The sequence below is a fragment of the Dioscorea cayenensis genome, chromosome 5 (genome assembly GCF_009730915.1).
Source record: "Dioscorea cayenensis subsp. rotundata cultivar TDr96_F1 chromosome 5, TDr96_F1_v2_PseudoChromosome.rev07_lg8_w22 25.fasta, whole genome shotgun sequence".
NCBI classification, from domain to species: domain Eukaryota; kingdom Viridiplantae; phylum Streptophyta; class Magnoliopsida; order Dioscoreales; family Dioscoreaceae; genus Dioscorea; species Dioscorea cayenensis.
In genome coordinates, this window is record NC_052475.1 from 3,383,847 (window position 1) to 3,406,683 (window position 22,837).

The 22,837-nt window shown below is 34.0% G+C and overlaps 4 protein-coding genes across 10 annotated transcripts; 2 read left to right on the forward strand and 2 right to left on the reverse strand.

Annotated features, from left to right (window-relative positions):
• The first annotated feature begins 3,832 nt into the window (after positions 1 to 3,832).
• LOC120261294 (tetrapyrrole-binding protein, chloroplastic) lies at positions 3,833 to 5,274 on the forward strand. Its single transcript, XM_039269132.1, has one exon. It carries the CDS (start codon positions 4,040 to 4,042, stop codon positions 4,802 to 4,804), a length of 765 nt encoding a protein of 254 aa, XP_039125066.1. The 5' UTR covers positions 3,833 to 4,039; the 3' UTR covers positions 4,805 to 5,274.
• LOC120261293 lies at positions 5,141 to 10,043 on the reverse strand. The gene is made up of 12 exons (XM_039269131.1): positions 9,872 to 10,043; positions 9,674 to 9,750; positions 9,035 to 9,110; positions 8,876 to 8,948; positions 8,741 to 8,792; positions 8,584 to 8,645; positions 8,324 to 8,387; positions 7,990 to 8,047; positions 7,820 to 7,906; positions 6,063 to 6,156; positions 5,405 to 5,518; positions 5,141 to 5,273 (listed from the first exon to the last, which is right to left on the reverse strand). Exons 1-11 carry the CDS (start codon positions 9,964 to 9,966, stop codon positions 5,426 to 5,428), a joined length of 831 nt encoding a protein of 276 aa, XP_039125065.1. The 5' UTR covers positions 9,967 to 10,043; the 3' UTR covers positions 5,141 to 5,273; positions 5,405 to 5,425.
• A 2,618-nt stretch (positions 10,044 to 12,661) lies between these two features.
• On the forward strand, positions 12,662 to 18,434 carry LOC120261276 (endonuclease III homolog 1, chloroplastic). Of its 7 annotated transcripts, none has more exons than XM_039269102.1 (10): positions 12,662 to 12,849; positions 13,025 to 13,152; positions 15,086 to 15,149; positions 16,093 to 16,244; positions 16,629 to 16,695; positions 16,859 to 16,950; positions 17,224 to 17,361; positions 17,449 to 17,553; positions 17,699 to 17,766; positions 18,116 to 18,434. In XM_039269102.1, the coding sequence occupies exons 1-10, from the start codon at positions 12,699 to 12,701 to the stop codon at positions 18,147 to 18,149; spliced, it is 999 nt and encodes a 332-aa protein (XP_039125036.1). In that variant the 5' UTR covers positions 12,662 to 12,698; the 3' UTR covers positions 18,150 to 18,434. The 7 variants fall into 7 exon arrangements, with proteins under 7 accessions (XP_039125036.1, XP_039125031.1, XP_039125034.1 ...); XM_039269097.1 differs by having other exon boundaries at positions 12,665 to 12,849; positions 17,683 to 17,766; XM_039269100.1 differs by having other exon boundaries at positions 12,665 to 12,849; positions 13,025 to 13,149; positions 17,683 to 17,766.
• A 134-nt stretch (positions 18,435 to 18,568) lies between these two features.
• On the reverse strand, positions 18,569 to 21,997 carry LOC120261275. The gene is made up of 8 exons (XM_039269096.1): positions 21,748 to 21,997; positions 21,182 to 21,361; positions 20,848 to 20,910; positions 20,499 to 20,565; positions 20,276 to 20,376; positions 19,858 to 19,902; positions 19,272 to 19,745; positions 18,569 to 18,955 (listed from the first exon to the last, which is right to left on the reverse strand). The coding sequence occupies exons 2-8, from the start codon at positions 21,266 to 21,268 to the stop codon at positions 18,599 to 18,601; spliced, it is 1,194 nt and encodes a 397-aa protein (XP_039125030.1). The 5' UTR covers positions 21,269 to 21,361; positions 21,748 to 21,997; the 3' UTR covers positions 18,569 to 18,598.
• Positions 21,998 to 22,837: the final 840 nt, after the last annotated feature.

Below are 22,837 nucleotides of genomic sequence, written 5' to 3' on the forward strand. Positions count from 1 at the left end.
ACATATGATACTAACTCGTTTACTTTTAAGAGAACAAATTTCTTCTTGATCACTCACCACCGTTATTTTCTCAACATAGCCACACTTCGAGGTTGACCCTACCACAAGGGTAAATTAGGCCTAACTATTCTAGCAACAAACTAGTCGTCACAAGCACAAGGTGATCATGATATCTTAGGTCAAAAAGTAAAATTCATGTGATTAGATTGTAGTGATTCATGTTTGATACACCAATCCCATCGATGTATCTATGATATATGCTCCCACTATCACATAGTGTTTAATTGTCACTCTTCGTTAAAACATATACTATATAAATCTTTACAAATCTTTAATGTCCAATTAAAGATTCTTTGACTAGCGAATAATTTAAGTATATAAATGCTAAACCCTTCTAGTGCCCTTCTCCATATCCCATAAGGAGTAGAATTTTAATTTAATACCCATGGAATATAATGTTCAAAACTTATTCTCCGCTATTGATGGAGTATACAATGATAACACCAAAAATGTTATGAATTAAATAATCACCAATGAGATCACTGTGTTGACTGAAGCTTTCGGTGCCTAGCACCGCGGAATCAGAAATTAACAGAGTAGAGACAGCAGATGAGAATTTAACACAGATCAAGAATTCAATTCTAAAGATCCAAGTAACTAACCAATAGAATTAACATAAAATTCATCATAACAGCTATAATCAGTTCATTTCATCATTCATATGCAAGAATAATTCAATAAGAGTAATAGATTCACCATTCAAGTTATACAGATCATCTTCACTATTGCATCAATACCAAAAGAAACAAACTAACAGAATAAGCATTCAAGGAAAAGACTACTCACAACCCCCACTCGTAATATAATGAAAGAGAAAACCAATTAAAAATATATAGAACCTCCTTGCTCTCACATGAGAGAAACAAGGACCAAGAGCACATTCAATTCACAACATACCCTTCTTTTCATCATTCCCAGTTTTTATATTTTGTTTACTGGCCGATCAACTGTACCCTCAGAGCTTAGTGCTTAACATCCACTCGTGTGCTTCACCGATACATGTTCCCATCATTCAATTTCTTTAATTGCCCAATCCTGGTCCTCAGCATTTCTGAAGGTGATGCACTCACGTGCTGCCCTTTTTCTTTTGAAGAATATTGAGGCACATGCTTTCCACCCTTCATTTGGTTTCCTAGCCCTTTATTTGTCACTACTTCCGCCCATGTAACATGGCCCCCCTCATAAAAAAAGACCTTGTCCAGAAGGTCCGGCCATGGATATTGATGTTGTAAGTGAGAAATTGTTACTGTAGTAAAATTTGATGATAACCTGAGCGAAGTATAGCTTAGAAAAATATATGGCACCATATAGTTCATTCAACAATTCATCAACAACAAGGATAGGATGGGCATCCTTAATTGTTATTGTATTCAAAGCATAATAATCAATGCAAACTCACCAAGACTCCAAGAGCCATCTTTTTTTTTTTTAATGAGAACCACAGGAGAGAAGAATGGACTTGTACAATGCTCAATCAATCCATCATCTAGCATTTGGTGAACCATCTTCTTAATTTCGGGCTTCTGACTATGTAGATATCAATATGGTTTCACTTTAATAGGAGAACTATCGAGCATCAAAGGAATTTTGTGGTTGCATACTCTTGAAGTTGGTAATCCATAAGGAGTAGAAAATACTAGCATGTATTTATATAGTAATTCACATATATCCTATAGGGTAGAAGGTGGCAGAGAATTAAAAATATCTCTGTCTACAGCCATAGAAGAATCCACATAAGGTAAAATTTGTTCAAAATTGCCATGTAGTTGGAGAGTGTAACATGCAATGAGTGCTTTAGTAAAACACAATCTTGATAATTGGTGAACATATGCAAATGCAGGTTTAATTCCTTAATTACCCTGCAATGAAACAAATTGATTGTTAAGATAAAACTGAATTGACAGCTTGTTATAATCCATCATGTGTGGGCCCAATGTGGCCAACCAAGAATCCCCCAAAATAACATTTGCACCAACAGTAGACAATCACCGATGAGATTAATTTGAATTTGACAAAGATCATGACCTCAATTCTAAAGATCAAAGTAACTAATCAACATAATTAATATCAAATTCATCACAACAGCTATAATCAGTTCATTTCACCATTCATATGCAAGAATAAACTCAATAAGAGTAATAAATTCACCATTCAAGGTATATAGATCATCTTCACTATTGCTTCTGTACCAAAAGAAACAGGCTAACAGAATAAGCATTCAAGGAAGAGATTACTCACAACTCCACAGCCCCCACCTTACAAGCTTACGAATATTAGTAATATAACGAAAGAGAACCAAATAAAAATCCAAGAAATCCATAGAACCTCCCTACTCTCATGTGAGAGAACCCAAGGCCACCACCACATCCAATTCACAACATACCATTCTCTTCATCATTCACAGCTTTTATATTTTATTTACTAGCCGATAAAATGTACCCTCAGAGCTTGGTGCTTAACATCCCGGTCCTAATCCTTCAATTCCCCAAATTGCCCAATCCCGATCCTCAGCATTTCCGAAGGTGATGTACTCATATGTTACTCTTTTCTTTTGAAGAAAATTGAGCCACGTGCTTTCTACCCTTTATTTGACTCCCCAACCTTTTATTTTATCGTTGTTACAAGCCACATAACATTGAATCAACAAACTAATATAATTATCTGATAGTTTATAAGGTTTAATTATCCATATATATATATATATATATTAAAAATATATTAATATTAGAAAACATACATTACTAATTAAAAGGGTTATTAAATATTTAAGTAAGCATCTGTATAAGCTGTGGTAAAACATTTTTCTTATCCATCCTCATAAAAATTAGATTTTTTTCTCTTAATTCACATCCCATTAAATAAAATTTTAAAATACTAAATAATAATGGAAAACCTAGTCCTTTAATAGCTTAAATTGTACAAAAATCATACATTATGGAAGATTTTCACTTTTCATACAACCCTAAAAAGATTTTAGATATCACATATAACCACAAAAAACACATAATGAAAGTTACTATAGAATTTATGTACATAAACCCCTCAAATTATAAAAAGTAAATAAAATAACAAAAAAAGAGACAATTATTAAACAATGCATAAATTCATTTCTTAAATTTGATTCAAATCTTCTTTTTCAAATGTTTGACATCGACCATTCCCTCAGAGTGAATTTTTAATTAATATTGATGTCAACATATATATATATATATATATATATATATATATATTTGTTTTTGAGAAAGTGCAATGTCACGAACCCAGTGACGAACACACGTGGGAGGCAACGCCACCATGCGAACCGCTGCCTCACTTTCTGCGAGATGAGAATCGAACTCGTGAGCCCACGCCGACACTCAAAAGCCGAACACCCCTACTGTGAGAGACTCGACGCCAATAGGCACTAAAATACGTTGGCATGATGTCAACATTTTTAACCTTAAATAACTAAATCAAAGAAATAATCTTTTTTTAAATAAAAATAAAATAACCAGAAACAGACAACCCATCCAGTGTTAGCCAAAAAAAAAATAAAGTATAAAAAAAACCCTTAGATAACTTAATCAAAGAAATAATCTTTATTTAAAACCAGAAAATGTCCAAGTCTATGCAATACTTGCAAATTTGTACATTTATATAAATAAACACCAATAATAAAAAACCACATAAATAACTAAAAAAAAAAGTCTCTCTTTATATTTATACAATATCAAAGTCCAAGAAATACTCAACAAATTTGTATATTAAAACAAAAATAAACACTAATATTAATAAAGCTCCACACTACACTACAATATCCAGCCTAAGCCAAATCCAACCAATCACAAGCCCCCACTCCACCAATCTCAGATGTCACCCCATCTTCACTCCCTCAGTGTCTTACACTACTAACTCATTCATTCCCACACATTCCTCATCCTTCATTCTCCATTCATCTCCCTTCTTCACTCCTTCTCTCCTTCTCTCTCACTTTCAATCCATGGCCACCACTTCCTTCCAATCCCTCCACAAACCACCACTCCTTCATCACCTCCTCCTCCACCACCACCACCACCACCACCAACACCAACACTGTTTCAGCACTCCTGACACTTCCCTCCAATTTTTTAAACACTCCACAACAACCACAACTCTCAAACTCTTCTCCAGTTTATCAACATCATCATTAACTCCATCCACTAACACCTCCCCATTTGACACTCTCGCCGCACACCTAGCCGAAGCTAACTTCCGGCAAGCTGATGAAGAAACCCGCCGCCTCCTCATTGAGCTGGCCGGAGAATCAGCGCAGAAACGTGGCTATGTTTTCTTCTCCGAAGTCCAGTTCATCTCGGCAGCTGATCTTCGTGCCATTGACCGTCTCTGGCGCCTTCACAGCAGTGACCGCTTCGGGTATAGTGTGCAGAGACGGATATGGGAGCGGAAGGCACGGAGAGACTTCACTGGATTCTTCATCAGAGTTGGCTGGATGAAGAAGCTTGATACAGAGGTGGAGCAGTACAACTACAGGGCCTTCCCTGATGAGTTCATATGGGAGCTTCTTGATGACACGCCGGAGGGCCACCTTCCCCTGACCAATGCTTTGAGAGGAACACAATTGTTGGCAAACATCTTAACACATCCTGCATTTGAAGAGTTAGAGGAAGAGGAAACAGAGGAAAAAGAAGATGAGGAGGAGAGCAAGGAGGAAGTCAAGGAGAAGCCAAAGCTCACCCAGAGCTTTAAACCTGATTACTCCTTTTGAATTTCAGCATTTAGTTCAAGAACTAGTATCACACAAAGTAGTCACTTGATTGTTTTCAATCATCCATTCTATTGTGCTAAAACTATCGCTAATACTACTGCAAGTCTGTTTTCAGTTGATGGAATCATAGACATAGTGAACATTGTGGGAGAATGTGCGATTATTTTTAAAAAACACACACAGTACGAATAAATATATTCATGTGTGAAAAGTAAACATTATGGTATATTTTCAGGGATTCGCAAGGGAAAACTCATCATCCTGTGTACAAAACTTTCACATCATGGCAATAGAAGAGAATACTGGGGCAAGAGAAGATTTACATAGCGTCTCTACAGCAGCAGTAACCAGGACTGGAATTTTCTGCGCTAAACTCAAGACACTCTGAGGATTTGTGAAAGTTCACTCGTTGATCATTGTTGTATAGTTGTTGTGTTTTTTGAATAAAATAACGACCACAACTGAGAAGCTGCAGAATATCAAAATGATAATTATGTCAATGCAATTAGGTTGGTATACAAGATTATTTCTACAAAGTAAAAGAAATCAACAATTATAAATAACCGCTCAAGACTGAGTTTGATGAAAAGGTTAACTTGCCAGAAAAAGACACAATTGATATCATGCACAAGGGCAGAGTCTCCTGGTATGCTGGTGTGAGCCATCACAAGACAACATGCTCTCTATTTGGGTATACAAGCAAGCTCCTGGATTCTGAAAGCAAGATAAAAATTTAAGTTACAAATGTTAAAGCCATAAGCTAGCCAATATTCTCTCTCCCTTAATTTCTAGAAAAAAAGACAACAAATCTAGAAAAGGATGATAAGCTACTTAGACACAAGACATTTGATATGATATCAACTCCAGAAAGACCCCACTCCAAAGCAACGGCAAAAAGCGGAAAATTCAAACAGAATAAAATTTTCTGTGATAAAGGCAAATGGTGAAACCATTGCAGGCATTGCATTCTTAGGTTTATGCCACTGCTCCACTCTACAAGGATGATTGTTTTATTAAAATCAAGGTGAAACAGAATGATAAATCAAATTCTTTAATAAAAAATGTTTCACGTTTTGCATGGTAAAATTATGAACAACGTAATCTTGCCATAATCTTATGCAGGTAAATTCACAAATAATGATGATCTAGAATATGTTTCACTACAATAGCACAAAATCCAAGTCATAAGGCAAATGCTGCTCAAGTTAAAGAAAAAAGAAATTAACACACACAGAAAATATATAAGAGTTGAACATACTAAATGCCCGGGCGCATCATCCACAACTTTAGCAGGTTGATCTGCTCCAGTACTGGCTAAGCATGTGTCATTGCAGCTCATGTATTTCTGTAAACTGAAAGAGTACAAAATTCATTGTCATATTTAGTATATACATGGGTTTCTTCAAATAGTCGCTTCAGTTTCAACTTTCAATGGTACCAAAGGACAAAAGAAGCTGAAACATTCATATTCAGATATATTCATTCTCAGTACTGACAAAAGAAACACAGAATTTAACCAAAAAAGTTTGACAAACATAAACAGGACCAGCATGAGTGGTCAATGGCCTCTTCAATTGTTCATTTGTATGATATGAACATGATTAGTGCTGTAAGATGACACCTCTAAAATCTTTAACCTGCGAAAGTTTTACACTACTGCAGGGGACAGGGGACTACTGAAGTTGGATTCTAATCAATAACAAGCAACAGGTATGAAATTCCGTATGAATTCTTCCTATTCAAGGAGGACGGTAAAGCTATTTCAGACCACCAATGAGTGAAAAAGGTTCAGTCTTTGGAAGAAATTGCGTGAGATTCCCTCTTATATTATGTCCAACAACAAAAGGGGCACAGGGCAAGCAAAAGCATACATCAAGACTAAATATTAAGTAGTTGCAACATCTTCGATAACTACTCCATATCAGTATCAGTTTCTACCAAAAAACTCAAGATACAGTGAAGTTTAGAGACCAATCCATGGCCTCCAGCAGGATATCTTCAACTATCATGTGAAGGAATATGATCATTCAAGCCATAAAGATTAGATACCAAAATGTTCTGTTCCCAAATATTATGCATATCATGGACTCATTAGCTAGACTTGCAGAAATGTCTATGAAATAGAGGATATCTTACTCATAACAGAAGCAGGAATATTATCCGATCAAAGCTAAAACGCCTAAAATCAAATATCAAACCTCACTACAAAGTGAGGAGTCCAACAAAAATACATGCATACTTATGATGGCACACCTTATTCTTTAAAATCTTCTAAGGGAAGAATATCTTTCCCAGGAAAGCTTTTAAAACTCAAACAAAAAAGTACTCTATGCTAGACCATATTAATATAACCAGAAGTATTCGAAAGGAGATTGACGCAAGATCAGTAGCACAGTCCTATCATAACTGATTGAAAATAAAAGAAAATGCCAACATATATATCCTTTGGAGTGAAGTGTCTCTTTGTCTTGACACACGAGGCTGAGTGTGTCATTCCCAATGTTAGCCATATCAAGCTAGCATATTACTGCATTGACCATCAGATTATACCCCAACTAGCATTGTCAGTCCTGTCTTAATTGGTCAAAATTGTTCTTGTGCTAACACCATGACAATCACTGACAAGACACCCCATAACGTCAAGAGATTACCTGGCATTTGAGTCAAGAGCTACTTGGATCTACTTGTTTCTTGTTTGTTGCAGGCAAAAATGGGAGCTTTAGGAAGTTCGAAAAATATCCTCAACAAGCAAGCGCTTTCAATATTTGGTTACATGCAGTGTTCATCTTTGAAGTTAAATCAACATGATGACTGCAATTTACCATTCAAAATTAGGCACCCAGAAAATGTCTTAAAATTTGCCAAACTCTCACTGTAATTTTGTCCTAAGACATGGAGACTGAATTTTCAATGTTGTCTCTAAATATGCCAATTGTAAGTTTAAGAGAGTGACAGCAAATTCTTACAGAAAATAAATGCTAAGAAAAGAAACATTGAACAGAATTTACAGCTTACTATTCACAGTTATTCAGCACAAACAGCCTGCTTGGAACACAAGATATGCCCTTCAACTTGCATGCAGACTCACAAGATTCCCCCTGCCTAATTATCAAGGCATATTGTTAGCAAAGAGTCTCCCAGAATTTCAATATATACATATATTAGGTTATCACTCAAAAACATACTTTCCAATGACAATATCAATGCCAGCCAATCTTGCTGGTGAGTTAAGTCTTGTGATCCCTGTTGTACGCATGGCACAAATCACGACATGAAATGTAGGTTGATAATTAAGATCAACAAATAGCCAAACAACTTATTGCTTTTAAGTATAGTTATTTTAATTGAATAATTCTGTATAATGGACAAAGTCACAAACCAAGTTTTAATATGTAAGCTCTTGACAGGATATCTAACATGTAGGAAGAGAGTTTTTCTTCTCACAAGAGCTTTCAATTGAAGGACATTTCATTTCCTCTAACACAAATTAAATACAAAAGAAAAATAGTGGTGACTTACTTGTAGAATTTGAATCTAGGGAAAAACAGTGGTGGGAATCACTTGCATAAGCATTCTCATGCACCTGCAATTGCAATCAATATAAGTCAGATGCATGAGAATTTTCTTAATGTTACAAAGCATTATTTGTATCTACACTGCTGAGCCATATGGAAGTTATAAAAAAAGTAGTTGTGGTGGAATCAACATGAGCAAATAATAAAAACTTCAATTATAGCAACAAGATTACAAAAAAGGTATGCATGGAACAAAATAAGTACCACACTTGCAGAATTATGGCGACATCTTCCAGCGCAGAAATCAAATACACTAGAATAAGTGCCTGACAAAGGCAAGCAGGAAAAAAGGTCTAAATATACAACTTAGCAGTAAAGCGTATTCTTAGGGGAAAATGACGGCCAGAGCCATGCATGATACCTGCAGTTTCTTGTTTTGCTATTTTCACCTTCACAGCTAGTTCTTCCTGAGTCTGTTAAAACCATGTGCTGTTTTAGGACAAAACTTAGCATATTTACATGGTACAGCACAAATGTAAGCCAATGAACAAGGCACCTTGGATGGATTCAAGCAGCATGACACACAATACTCATATGAGTTACAGCAGCGTGACACAAGGTTGCACCCCCTAAAAAATGGGAACACAACATTATTATATATCATGCTGTTTGATGAGAACATGCAAAAGGCAGGGTTCAAGAGTATAAAAATAACTGGCAGGAGAATTGCTCCCCAGCTTCAGGGCAGCAGCGAGTCCATGGATCAACTGAAAGCGAAGTGCATACATAGCCTGCAATATCACAATTCAAGTTCCAAAAATCAACAGATAAGCACATAACACAAATTAAAAATTATCAGCATATGCATGAAGAAGAAAATGAGCACAAGATCATAAACCAAATACCAATAGGATTATTTGCATATTCCACACAAAAATCACTTGCAGATCATGCATAGCTCCTTCCATTCTACACATTTATCCTACCTCTGTCAAGAACTCTGTCCATTATAACAAATACTCCCAAACCCAACAGAAGGCAACTGTAACGTAATCTTAAGCCTAAGGCAAACAAAACCTATTAAAATTGTCTTTGTTCATCTCATAAGAGAAAGTACTGTCAATGGCATTAGCATTTAGGAAAACGAACAATTATGCATTGTTTAATAGCTACTAGTAGCAAAAGACCGGATTTTTTTAAAGAATATGGTTAATGGAACATTAGATATAGATTTAGGATGATTTCATGGGTTGCCATAACCAATTAACCTGAACAGGAAATGACCAAAGCATTCCCAATTAAAATAGAAATGATCCCCAAACAAAAAAACCAAGTTTTTCAGATAGAAGCATACCCTTGTCATCAGATATCAAAAACCGCCCTTGAACAGTGCTCCTGCAAGCATTTTGCACTGGAAGATAGAAATCCCTCCTGAAACAACAACAAAATGAAACATTCACTATGTTTTCTAGATTACAATCCTCCGCAAGAATGATAACACAGTGCAGAGGATTTTGCCAAGAGAAACAGGACGAGATTGGGAATCACAAACCGAATACAGGAGATTCTCGGAGGGGAACCGAAGACGATGAGGATCCACAGCGTGGTTCGGAGGAAGAGGAGGAAACGAGATCGAGCTTTCTCCATCGTTGTTGTTCCCTCGTCTCGCGCCCAATAACAATTGAAGTGAGGATCGCCGATTCGAGAGTCCGGGCAAGGACCTGTTTTCGAGATTTTTAATGTAATAATAAAATTTATGCAATGCTAATGTAATAATAGATATTTTTATTATTTTATTATTTTTTATAAAATTACTTATTTAGTTCACTGAAAATTTCCATTCTTCTTACAAAAAAATCTCTCTAACATTTTAAAATTCCAGATAGTCCTATTCTATTTATGTACTTACCCTTCCGTCCTCACTAGTAACTCGTCAATTTTTTTGTATGATTCCAGAATTACCCATGAGCGTGTGAGGAAAAATTCAAAGTCTCTCCTTATTATGTCATTTTCTTTTGGTGCATTATACCGAGTATTTTTTTTTAATAAACAACTTAAATAGTCGGTTGTTTTTTCATATGTTTCTCCCTCTAGCATTTTGAAATTCCAGTCAGTCTTGTTCTATTCATGTATTTACCCTTCCGTCCTCACTAGTAACTCGTCAATTTTTTTATATGATTTCCGAATTGCCCATGACCGTGTGAGGAAAAATTCAAAGTCCCGCCTAATTATGTCATTTCTTTTTGGTGTATTATACTAGGTATTTTTTTAGTAAACAACTTAAATGGTCTGTTGTCTTTTCATATGTTTTTATTTTGATCACTCAATTTTAAAAAAATTATAATTGTCTTCTATCTTTAGTTTTTATTACAATTTGGTCAATCGAGCATATATTGTTAACGGTGATCACATGTGATATATACCAGCTTAGATACTAGCTCTATGAAAAGATGTGTCACGTAGTCCCCTACTTTTTTTTTTTGTCTCTTCTTTTCCACTAGTAATAAAACTACAAATGCTAATAACTCAGGGATCATTTGGGGGCGTTTTTATTTTCTTGTTTCGCTTTTGTTTTATTTTTTTGTTTTTGTTGTTAATTTTTTTAAAATAAAAACATGTTTGATACACTAATAGTTATACATTTAAAAAAGCTGAAAACACAAAATACGTTTGCTTAATATAAATTATTATGACATTTTTTATCATTTTTCAAATACATATCTTTTAATATTTTTTTTATAAAAAATTATTTTCATATTAGTTTACTTGATTATATTATTAAATAAAAAAATATGAATTTAAAAATAAACATCATAAAAATTTTGTGTTAACCATTTGAAACAAAAAAAAAAATTAATAACATCTTAAATTGGACACATTAAATATAAAAAAATAAAAAAATAAAAAAAGGGAAGGGGGTTATAGAGAAATAGTTATAACTTTTTTTTTAAGATTAAGTAAAAAGGTAGTAGCTTAAATAGTAGATTTTTACAAATATTTTTTTGAAATACATATATACATATATATCTTATATATATCTTAGTTTATAAAAAACAAGGATCAAACAATAATTTTCACAAATGCTTTCTAAAAATATAATTTTTTATAGTGCATAATTAACTTGTAAAATATCATCAACTAAATAATACATTTTTATAAATACTATTCTTAAAAAAAAATTATTTTCCGATACTATTAATTTGCAAAAAAAAATATTTAAAAAATAAAAATAAAAAACCAATAAGAGAGAGAGAAGGAGAAGAGGAGGCCAGGGGTTTTAAAAATATTTTAAAAAAATTGGAAATATAAAAATATTGTTTCCTATTTTTTTTGAAAATATGAAAATTGTTGACAAAATTTTTTAAAACAAAATATTCCTAATTTCTAAAAAATTTATTTTAAAAATTAAATTAATTTAAAATTACAAAATTACTTCGATCTTATTCTCTCTGATATTATGCTTGTGAGCTCCACTCCCGTATCCAATAGCATGGGTATTTTTATATTTTATTAAAATATTAAAAGCATAGTATTGAATAAAAAAATTTAAAAGGAAATGGAGTATAGGATTACAATGAAAATATATGAGAAGTTTTTAGTAATTTTTATAAATTTATTGTGACTTATATATTTAAGTGTCACTGTAGTAATAGCATAAAGGTTACGCTTTTGACTCATACCTTGTAATTATAAATTTATTGTGACTTATAAATTTAAGTGTGACTTATAAATTTATTGTGACTTATAAATGCATAGTTGAAGTATAATTATAAAAGTGTGTGTTCAACTAGGTTGTCCACACGGTAAAAAATAAAAAACTTAAATATTTATCTTATTAAATATTTAATAAAACTCTGTGGTAATTATTTTTATTTATCCAATTTTTATTGCAGAGAGCATCATGATGTGGGAGGAAGAGATGTTTTTAGCTATTTTAGGTAAACCTCTTCTTTAAATCTTATAATAAAAATTTAAAATGATGATAGTTACATTAAATCAAGAAAAATTAAGGTTTGTTTTCTATTGTTTGAATTTATTTTTGGAGAGAAAACTTTTATCTTAATTAAGCAAAAAATATGGAAAATAGTATTAATTATATATATATATATATATATATAAATTTCCTAAAAGTAACTTTACATGTTTATTAATAACTATAATAATTTTTAAAATATTAATTAGTGAATTGTTTGGTAAAAGTTGTGGTGGATTACGAAAGTGCATTTTAGTCCCTAAATTCAAGGAATTATGTTGGCAACACAGAACCGCAATCCCTAATCAAACGTCACAAATAATACTAACAATTTTTTTAAAAAAATAAAAAAAGAAAAAGAAAAGAAAAAGAAAGAAATGCTTGTATTCCCTCCAAATCCCAACAAATGGGATCAATAAATCTCACCCTTTTTGGAAACCCTTCTCTTCTTGTGCTATCTACTGCATCTTGGAAGGGTTTAAGGATGCCGATCACACTATCATCCTCAAGATCGCTTCTTTCCAAAGCTCAAACCCTTGATTCCGAGCTAAACCCAGGTGATCCTCCCTTTTTCTTGCTCAATTTCTCATTGTTTTTTAGTGATTTTTTGCAGTTAAGATCGGTGTTTCATTTATAGAAATTGTCTAAGAGATTGATCATTGGTTGTATTTGTGGGTGAAAATTTTGAGGTTTTTTGAGCAAAAGATGAGAGCTTTTGTGTTTGTTTTCCAGGGCTTGAGTGTTCTGATGATGATTCTAAATCCATGGTTCGTACATATGTGAGGAGAAAGAAGGCGAAAAGGTTGGTTGGAGATGTGGAGAAGAATCCAAATGGAGAAGCTCCTCCTGATCAGAAAGTGGTGGTTTTTCTTTTTTTGTAAACTTATTTTGAATCTTTCTTTAGTTTTGAGGGTACATGCCATCTGTTATGTTAGTGAGAAATTTGAGAGTGGAGATTAGAAAGGAACTTTGCAAAAAGCGTCTTTTTATTTTAATTTTTTTGGTTTGTTCTGGTTTAAGAAGACCTCCCTAGTTATTAATTTGTGCACATGGAGGGGAGTAGAAATGAGACAGTTCTTTTGGTAGATCCCAATATTTACTTTCTCATGAGAGTGCAAATGTATAATACTTTATGATTTGTTTAAGTGCATATAAGAAGATTTAGGAGCTCTAACAATGGGTTTCATGTTAAAATTTACAGGTATAACGTTATTTCCATATGGACAAACTGGGAGTTGTTGTTCCTTTAGTTTGACTTGTTTCAGTTGGAGTTGGACAGATGCTCTTTCATGCAGGGACGGAACCAAGGGGGGGCTAGCAGGGGCTTCAGCCCCCCCCCACGACACCGGTGGTCTTCTTTGTTTGGCCGGAAGACCCATAACCAGCCCCCCCTGGCCGGCCAGGCCAGTCCAGCCAACAGTAGACCGGCACGACAGCCCCTCCTCAGAAGCCTCCTCGTTAACCTCATCCTCTTCAGTCTTCCTCACTCTTGATGTACAAGCTCCGATCTGACACTGAGTTCTTCATCATTCCCGGAGGGAGGAATGGAGAGAAGCGAGAATGTGTTTTATGAAGAGGTACCTGAAGTTTTGTTTATTTATATTTGGTTGATTTGTATTTTTTTTATTTGTTTTTTTTAAGAGAAATGATTGAATAAACAGAGTTATATGCTTAGCATGGCGCCAGGCAGGCACCACGTCATTGGATGTGGCTTAATTTTATTTTATTTTTGCGATTATAGCCCTGGAAGTTCTATAATTTGGAAGATTTGGGAACATGCAAATGCAATGTTTGTTTTGTTTGTTTCTTTATATATATATATATATATAATAATAATAATAATAATAATACATTTCTTGGGTCATATCTAATAATAATAATAATAATAATAATAATAATAATAATTTAAGGGAATTTTTAGATATGACCCTAGAAATGTATTATTATTATTATTATTATTATTATCAGGGATTGTTGATTTTATAAATATAATTTCATGAATATTCAATCTATGTTTTCAAACTTGTATTTTTGGTTCCTCTACTTAAATTGGTAACCTTACACTATTTTCAATAGTGATATCAGTCCTTTTATTGAGGATTTAGATTTTAGATTTAGGGGTTTGATATAACTATGTTAAAAGAATAAAGATTAAAAAATTATAATTTTAAATATATAGATTAAAAATGTAAATTTAAAAAAGTAGACCACAAATTTAGATAATTATACCGTTTTTCCTATTATTATTCTTTACAAGTCTATTTTATGTTTTCACATAATGTGTGCGCACATTGGGAGTGGTTTGTCTATATTACCAACAAATAAATAAATAAATAAAATAAACATTTTCACTGAACTTTTAAACTATTATGTTTTAAGTAAATACGTCTGTAAACTTTGCGAAAAATTTATTAATCTTTTTAATTCATGTAATGCGAAAACTACCACAATTGCTTTAGTCTTCTTTTTTTTTTTTCTTTTATCCTTATTCTTATTTTTATTACTTTCTTAGTTATATATATAAACTTCATGTTGTGATTCTTTTTCTTCTTATATATAAATATCCACTTCTCTCTTCTCACTTTTTGGGAGACAGGATGGGTGGAATTTTTAAGAGAAGTTATTTCTTTTTGTAAGGAGAACTCAATCAATAACACACTATTTTGTATAAGAAACAATTGTTATGTTGACTGAATATTTTATCCTTAGCCCCCCCAATCGATATGTCTTGGTTCCGTCCCTGCTTTCATGTGTTAGATTCTAATTTGTGATGATATGTCATTAATTTTACAGGTTGCAAATTTACCTGATATTGAGGAGTTTGCTTATGGTAAGGTCGAGGGATCTAAAACCTCAAGTAAGTTTTCTTTTTAATGTACGCACTACTACAATCATATGGTCTTGGCTACTCTTTGTCCAGTAAACTAAGCTGATAGTTAACATGCATGAAACAGTGACTTTATGCATGTATAATAGAGTTTTGAAATTTAGGGTCCACTTTGATAGTATTTCTTTCAGAATTATCTTATTCAGATACACATATGCTGTACTCCCATAATAATTGGTTTTACAAATCCATTACATTGGTCAGGCCCAAGGAAAGACAACATAAAATGTATCTTGTTATTTTCTTTTTTATGAAAAACTTTTGGGGTTTTGAGTGCGATTAGACTGTCATGCATGAAAACATTCATGAAGTTTTTTCCTTTAAAGAACTTAAGTATGAGATCAAGTACTTAGCCTATTATTTTCCACATTGAGGATATCCATTCATCAAATATACAGCCTTGCTTATGTGTTTTTGACTGTTCATGCACTTTCTCCTGATTTGAGGAGAATTCTATAATGTGGAGAGTTTGGTAGATTCCTATCATTGTACTTTCACATGAATTGATTCAATCATTCCTCAGTGATCTTTTTTTTCAGTGATCTTGAAATTCCTGGTAACCTGTGAGGAATTGAGTTTTCATCTTGATGGGATAGTAATTTGTTCTATATAAGAGACCTGAACATGTAAGATTAGATCTCCAGTTTTCTCATTGAAAGGCAATCCTCTTGTCTGTGCTAGTAATGCATGATCTGTAGAAGTCAACATATATGCAGCTTTTATTACAATACCTAAATGAAGTTTTACAGTCATATCACTGGCCTTTTCTAGGCTTATATGAATGACAAGTAAAACCTGCAAGCAATGGATGATTACATCTCTTTTTGGATTTCACAAGAGTTATACTAAAGCTGAGGCATGGTTCGTGCCTGATTTGTGTTTTGCCTAAACAATTATCTCACTTTCATCACAGCAGAACTTGTCCTCAAAAAAACTTCTAACACAGTGGAACCACCAGCACATTGGGAGGAAGTCCTTGAAGGAATTAGGAAAATGAGATCTTCTGAAGATGCTCCGGTCGACTCTATGGGGTGTGAGAAGGCCGGCAGTCTCCTACCACCTAAGGTAATGTGTGCTTCTGCAGCAGTTGTGGTTATATTACCTCTTTTCCCATCTAATGGAAGAATATTGATTAATTTATAACTGAACAATATGGTGTTCTCATCATACTCAAGACCTAAGGTTGGTTATCTGAGTAACAACTTTTTGTTATAACCTGCCAGTCTATCTGCCTTCCCCTTTTTAATTCCCTTCTCTAGCATTTATGTTATTGCCTTTCTTTTCTTTATTTTTATAAGTGCATATCCCTGATTTACTTTGTTTTTTTGACCATCTTTTTGGCTTGCGCAAGGATTAGTCTCTAGCAATTGTATTCTTACCTCATTATCACTTGTCTTTTACAGCCAGTAATGTTAAGCTAATGAAACACTTATTTTCATCTTTAATCAGGAAAGAAGATTTGCTGTTCTGGTATCTTCCCTTCTATCAAGCCAAACAAAGGATCATGTAACTCATGGCAAGTTCTAAGAATCAATTCTATTTAATGAATTGTCAACTTATTCAGTCATGTCCTAGCTAGTTAAATTTTCTTTCTTTCTTTCTGTATTTTCTTCCATGCCTTTTTCTGATTCACAAAGATATGATGTTGGTTTATTTCTTAAATTCGATTAGGAGTTCAGGTGCCGTGCAGCGCCTTTCTGAGAAAGGTTTATTAGATGCTGATGCTATCATCAAGACTGATGAAGCAAGCCTTGCTAGTTTGATTTATCCGGTATGCCCTAGATCTACGTGGTATTTTCAGTCACTTGGATATAACTTATAAGAATGCGAATTGAAGACTAACTCCAGTTATTTCCTTCTTCCTGTTATTGTTTTTAAACTATTATGTCTGAGGCTCAAAGCTGTCTTAGAAGTCTAGCTAACATTCACTTCCCTTATAAATCAACAATCGTTTACAACTATTTAGATCTGCTTTTGTGGCTTACTTTAGATCAAAGTTGTATTCCTAAATGATCATAATAATGAGCATTGCCTTCATATACAGGTTGGATTTTACACAAGGAAGTCGCAGTACATGAAGAAAATTGCTAATATTTGCCTGGAAAAGTACGGCGGAGATATTCCACGGTCTTTAGATGGCTTGCTTTCTCTTCCAGGAATGGGTCCCAAAATGGCCCATCTGGTACATCCTGCTTCGTCAAATTTACTGATGAATAAGATTTAAAAATTTTTTTTTGCCATCTGATTTATTCTTTTATTTCTCCATCAGGTGATGAATGTTGCATGGGATGATGTTCAAGGTATATGTGTTGACACTCATGTCCACCGCATCTCTAATCGCCTTGGCTGGGTTTCAAAACCAGGCACAGGAAAGGTGAGCTACTGCTTGCTCAATAATCGCTGAGATGTCATAAGTTCTATTTGCTACTTTTAGCTGAAAAAGAAAGTTATTTTAGCTCTTCAATTGTACAAAATGTAATGATATCTGTCCTTTTTCTCCTAGAAAACATCATCTCCAGAGCAAACAAGAATATCTTTGGAGAAATGGCTACCAAAGGATGAATGGGTTCCAATTAATCCTCTTCTGGTATCAATTTGCAACTTGAACAGTTATTGTCTTGCTTCTCTTTTTAGACACCATGATGTTTGATTTATAAATATGAGGAAATATAAAGGCGAATTAATATGCCTCTATTACTGTTTATATGTGATATAATTAACCTTAGAAAACATTTTGATACTTTTGATTCTAAACCAAAGAAACCCAGGGAAAATCAAGCGAAATCTATCTGTTTTTTTGACTGGCTTGGTTAACAGCAAATTTTATGTTTTTTTCCTAGCTTCTGATTTTGCTTGTCTGCCTTGTTAAATTCAAAAATTTAAATATGCCTCTGGCAGAACATTATTAATATATATGGTTTGTTCTTCTGAATCAGGTTGGATTTGGACAGACAGTGTGCACTCCGGTGAGACCTCGCTGCGGGGTCTGCAGCATAAATGAGCTCTGCCCCTCAGCTTTCAAAGAAGCATCTAGCCCAGGTTCGAGAGCGAAGAAATCCGGTGCTCGAATTAAAAAACAATGACTCAATGTTGATAGACGTGCTTTCTTACTCTGTTTTTGCTTTTGGCTTTCAATAGCTTCCTTTATTAATGTTGCAGCCCTCAAGGATGCTGCTTGCTGTAAATTGTCTGATTATCTGATAATACTTGGTTGAATGATGCACAAATCAATCTAATCTTAGCTGCTATTTTTGTTGTTTGACATAGACAATAACCAAAATTATCTACTGATTCAACAAACAAGATCAACTGCACCAAAATGTTTCAAAAAAAAAAGGAATGTATTGACTATTAATCAAATGCTATAGATTCTTGTGAATGCACTATAGTAAAATAACAATCAAGAAACAATCACAGATTTACAAAATATTAGCTGTGTTACATTGTGCCGAGATCATTGACAATTTGATCAGATCTTTAGACTTTATTATCAAAAGAAAGGGAAAAAGAGGAAGAGCCAGATGAAGCAATGTACAACACTGGGAACAAGGGGCCCTTAAAGAATTATAATGTTGGGGTAATAAGTTCCAATTTAGTTCGGCACTTATTTGAAGAAAGTACTTCCATACTTCCCTGTCCGTCAATTCTGATACCAGATGGGCACCGAAAACACCTCCCTCATCCACCAGAGCTTTCAATTGCCGTGCAGCACTAGTGGAACCAACATAGTTCTTTTTAGCAGCCAAATACAGCACCCCATATGGTGGTCGTAAGCACTGTATGGACAGATTAAATAAAGTCAGATTACTTCTCCAAGTGTTCGTAAAGTAAATAGCCAAGTTAATGTCAATCATCTAAATGGATGCATTTCTGCAATGTGGTCTAGTCCACATTGCAGAATACTATTTATGTTTCACCAAAGATCATTGAAGAATTAGTAGTTCATGCATATGACCGAGATCTTCATAAGTGCAATGTGGAGGTAGTCTAAAAAAATGAAGGTCATCTGGTCTACTATGAGCGATTAATTAACAGTTCAATAGCAGACAGAATGCTTGAAATGTAAAGATAAGGGAAAAATATGTGACTTACCTTTGTTATGAGGGCATAGAACTTCCGTAGAGCATTGATGGAGTGAGGAATCTCAGTAATTAAAATAATGTCATATCCACAATCTCCAGGGTCTGTCTCACTAGCCCGTTCCCAAGCACGGCTTCCAGAGAGCTTCCTCGACCGCTGCCGAGAGGAAGTCTCATGACCAAGGACACTTCCATCCTGACTGCTACAGCCATCCATGAAGTCCTCCTCGGAGAAGCTAATGCTCATTCTGCCAGCAGGTTCAAACCCTTCCTTTTGTACAACTGAAAGAACCGAGTGGAGTTCTTCCCAGTCCCCAGCATAGAAATGAACATCAGGGGCCAATTGTTGCCTGGTTGGGGTAAGCTGACTATCTTGTTGGCCGCTTTGCCTGTCCCGAGCCTGCTCGAGGTTTGCAAGAACGTTTGGGATGGTAGTACATCTTATAGCTTCTGCACTTAAGTCCTGAAAATGCATGGTTGAAGCTCCCTGTGGCAGTAAAAAAGTTCAGACTATCAGACTATGCAAAAATGAGATTTTCAGGAATATTCACTTAAGAAGGAGAGCAGGCCAGATAGCTCAAATTCAGTAAGATGCAAACCTTCAAACAGGCAAAAATCCCAGGAAGTCCATATCCGCAACCAAGCTGTAGAAACAGTCAATAAGAAACGTCAGCTTCGAGACACCACTCAGATAGTGCAAAAATGAATTGCATCAAAGACCACAAACTTCTTTATTTGGTTGAAGAAAGAGAAATTGCAGATACAAAGGCTACTTGGACAATTACCTACTACTTACAACTATCAATTTTCTTAAGATCTATGTTGGCTGAAGATCAAGCTAGAACTATTTTGAAAAGATAAAAGAACACATTGCCCTCTTCTCCTTTCACATCAAAACAGATACACATACTCACCAGCGCACACAATGAAAATGATAACTTAAAAAAGGAACAAAAAAATTAATAGAGAAAAGGATCCAGATCCATCCAAAAAACCATAGGAGGGAAATTTTTTTACCTCTAGGATCCTCTTGCCTCTAAAGCTCAACTGTCCATCACGGATCTCATGCTTAAGAACGTTTACAAGATCAATTGGGCCCTCCCATGACTTAAAGGAACCTAAACAGAAAAAAGTTAATCCTGATCAACAACAATCCCCACAAAATTAAAACAACAACTAAATCATGCATTTGTCGTGCTTTTTTTCACCAAGCCAGTGGTTTCTAGTATTATAAACTCACCATCTGATTTTGAGCATATTGTCTCGGAGCTAGAAAACCCGATGATATCAGCCACACTATATTTTCCCTGCAAAATACAACAAACTCTCAAGGTTATAAACAGCAAATTATTTTGGAAGATATGCTAATCACCTGTGTGAATAATTCTTTATGATCATAGGGAAATGCATAGAATGTACTTCCAATTTATCCAAAGTTCACTGATAAATATCCCACATATATCAACATCCCATATAACAGATCACATAAGACTGACAAACCAACTGCACATTTTCTACGAGGCTAGATACTACTAAGATAATAGTTTGCCCACTTTTCCAACTTCATGGATTCAGACTGTATAGCATACCTTGAAAATGTTAAGGCCCTGCAGATCAACATTCTCCCCAGCATACTTGTATGGATGAGCAATCTGTAGAATTGCCAGACAAATCCTTCAGATTTCCAAATCAAACTTCAAACTTTTCCAATTAAAAAAAAACAAAGACTCTGGTGGTATATATTAAATGACAAATGAGCACAGATATTTATGTTTCTGAATTGAAATGCATCGTGATCATTGAACTAACATTATAGTACCAAAATTAATAAACAAGAAGACACAATAACAATCCAAATCAGAGATATCAATTGGAACTGAATAAAATCAAAATCAGTTATTAAAAGCTGAAGGCCTAAATTACCTTTGAAGGGAGAACTTCAACAGCTGGAGTGGAATGACGGTTCTCCCTATCAGGAATTATGAAAACACGATGAGCAGCCCTTTTCATGTGCCCTCAAGCTTGGGAAGCACTGAGAGAAAAAGGATGGCATTCTCATTGAGCTAATTCAATAGAATTCCTTTGCAAAACAATAACTTTTGCCTGCCAATGCCATCAAAACAAGCAACTCTGATCAATTAATAGAATTAATGACAACAAAAAGGCGCAAAACCTCTCAAATCATACAAACAAACAAGGAAAACCATAGAGATCTCTCCAAATAAAAATACACCAACTCTTATAATTCAATCAAGATATGAACCAATACCCAAAAATCAACACTGCAATCCGTGATTTTCCAATTCAAAAACCAAATAGAAAAAAAGCATAAAAAACTCAACTTCATATACAAATAAATCCTCCAAAAACCAAATCTAACAACTAAAAACAAGCTCAAACCAAACAAAAACTAGCTCCAAAACCCAAATCCAACAACCATAAAAACAAAACACTAAATTCCAACCCAAAAATCCCAAGACAAAGCTTACCAAGATCCACAGCGTGATCCTAAACAAGAAAGCGTCAGTGAGATTCAATCCAAAGATCAATAACAACCTCGATTCCAAGAGAGAGTCCCTCATTGGAAGTCAAGAAGGAAAGGCGAAGATATAGAATGGTTTAGAGCGAAAGCCCTAGAGAAGCTTCCATGATTCTCCCCCGCTTCTCCACGATCCTTGCTTTGCAAGCCATTGGCTAGTTCTCTCAAAACGGGTTCACGGGTTCGGCCCGACCCGTTAATACCAGACCCGATCCATTTAGTAAGCAGGTCAATAAACTAAAAACCCCAAGTCTGACCCGTTAAGCTATACATTGACCCGACCCATTAACACTAAACGTATTTTTTGGGTCAGAATATAACTCAGTTAACAATTAAATTTTTTTTTTCATAATAAAAAGGGTAAACCTCGAATTTATTAAAACATAATAGAATTATGGAGAGAAACCACGTATCCACTTTAAGGTGGTAACAGAAATCAACAAATAAAAAAAAATATAGGACTTAGAACATATTAATACAAATATAAAAAAAAAAAAAATTAAGATGACGACTCATTACTCATAGAGACTTTTTCTGCTAAAATAAAGTATAAAAATATATAAAAAAATAAAATTAAGAGATAAAAATATAAACAAAGTTTTTGCATTTTAAAAATAAAGTTGTCAAAATCTAGTGGTATTGGTGCCATGCGAAAGATGTTGGGATTGTTAACAAAATTCAGAATGTCACATTCAATTTCCGTCTCTATGCACCCCAAATATATATATATATATATATATTTTTTTATATATTTTATTTATACTGCTACATACAACAGATGAATTATTAAATAATAATTTAAACATCATGTGTAAGTGTTTAACGATTGTATATAATAATTTATTTTATAAAATTATAAAAATTTTATAATAAAGCAAGGTGGCATTTTCGTATTTATTTGAAACTAAGGGGTGTTTTGCTGAATTTCTAAAATAAAGGTTTGTTTTAACGGAGCAAATACGTAGTAATTTCTTAATTTTCTGTTTAAAATATTTATAAAAAATAAAATAATATATTAAATATGTTATTAATTAAAAAAT

What these genes read in the sequence shown, in the direction of transcription:
- LOC120261276 (XM_039269097.1), top strand. Translation starts at nt 12,699, where the DNA reads ATGGGATCAATAAATCTCACCCTTTTTGGAAACCCTTCTCTTCTTGTG. An exon ending in CGAGGGATCTAAAACCTCAA is followed by an intron (nt 15,150 to 16,092) that starts GTAAGTTTTCTT and finishes CTTTCATCACAG; the next exon opens with CAGAACTTGTCCTCAAAAAA. An exon ending in GCAGTCTCCTACCACCTAAG is followed by an intron (nt 16,245 to 16,628) that starts GTAATGTGTGCT and finishes ATCTTTAATCAG; the next exon opens with GAAAGAAGATTTGCTGTTCT.
- LOC120261294 (XM_039269132.1), top strand. Translation starts at nt 4,040, where the DNA reads ATGGCCACCACTTCCTTCCAATCCCTCCACAAACCACCACTCCTTCAT.
- LOC120261275 (XM_039269096.1), bottom strand. Translation starts at nt 21,268, where the DNA reads ATGAAAAGGGCTGCTCATCGTGTTTTCATAATTCCTGATAGGGAGAAC. An exon ending in TTGAAGTTCTCCCTTCAAAG is followed by an intron (nt 20,911 to 21,181) that starts GTAATTTAGGCC and finishes GCAATTCTACAG; the next exon opens with ATTGCTCATCCATACAAGTA. An exon ending in AGGGCCTTAACATTTTCAAG is followed by an intron (nt 20,566 to 20,847) that starts GTATGCTATACA and finishes TGTATTTTGCAG; the next exon opens with GGAAAATATAGTGTGGCTGA.
- LOC120261293 (XM_039269131.1), bottom strand. Translation starts at nt 9,966, where the DNA reads ATGGAGAAAGCTCGATCTCGTTTCCTCCTCTTCCTCCGAACCACGCTG. An exon ending in GCCATAATTCTGCAAGTGTG is followed by an intron (nt 8,388 to 8,583) that starts GTACTTATTTTG and finishes TTGCAATTGCAG; the next exon opens with GTGCATGAGAATGCTTATGC. An exon ending in GTGCTGAATAACTGTGAATA is followed by an intron (nt 6,157 to 7,819) that starts GTAAGCTGTAAA and finishes GTACTCTTTCAG; the next exon opens with TTTACAGAAATACATGAGCT.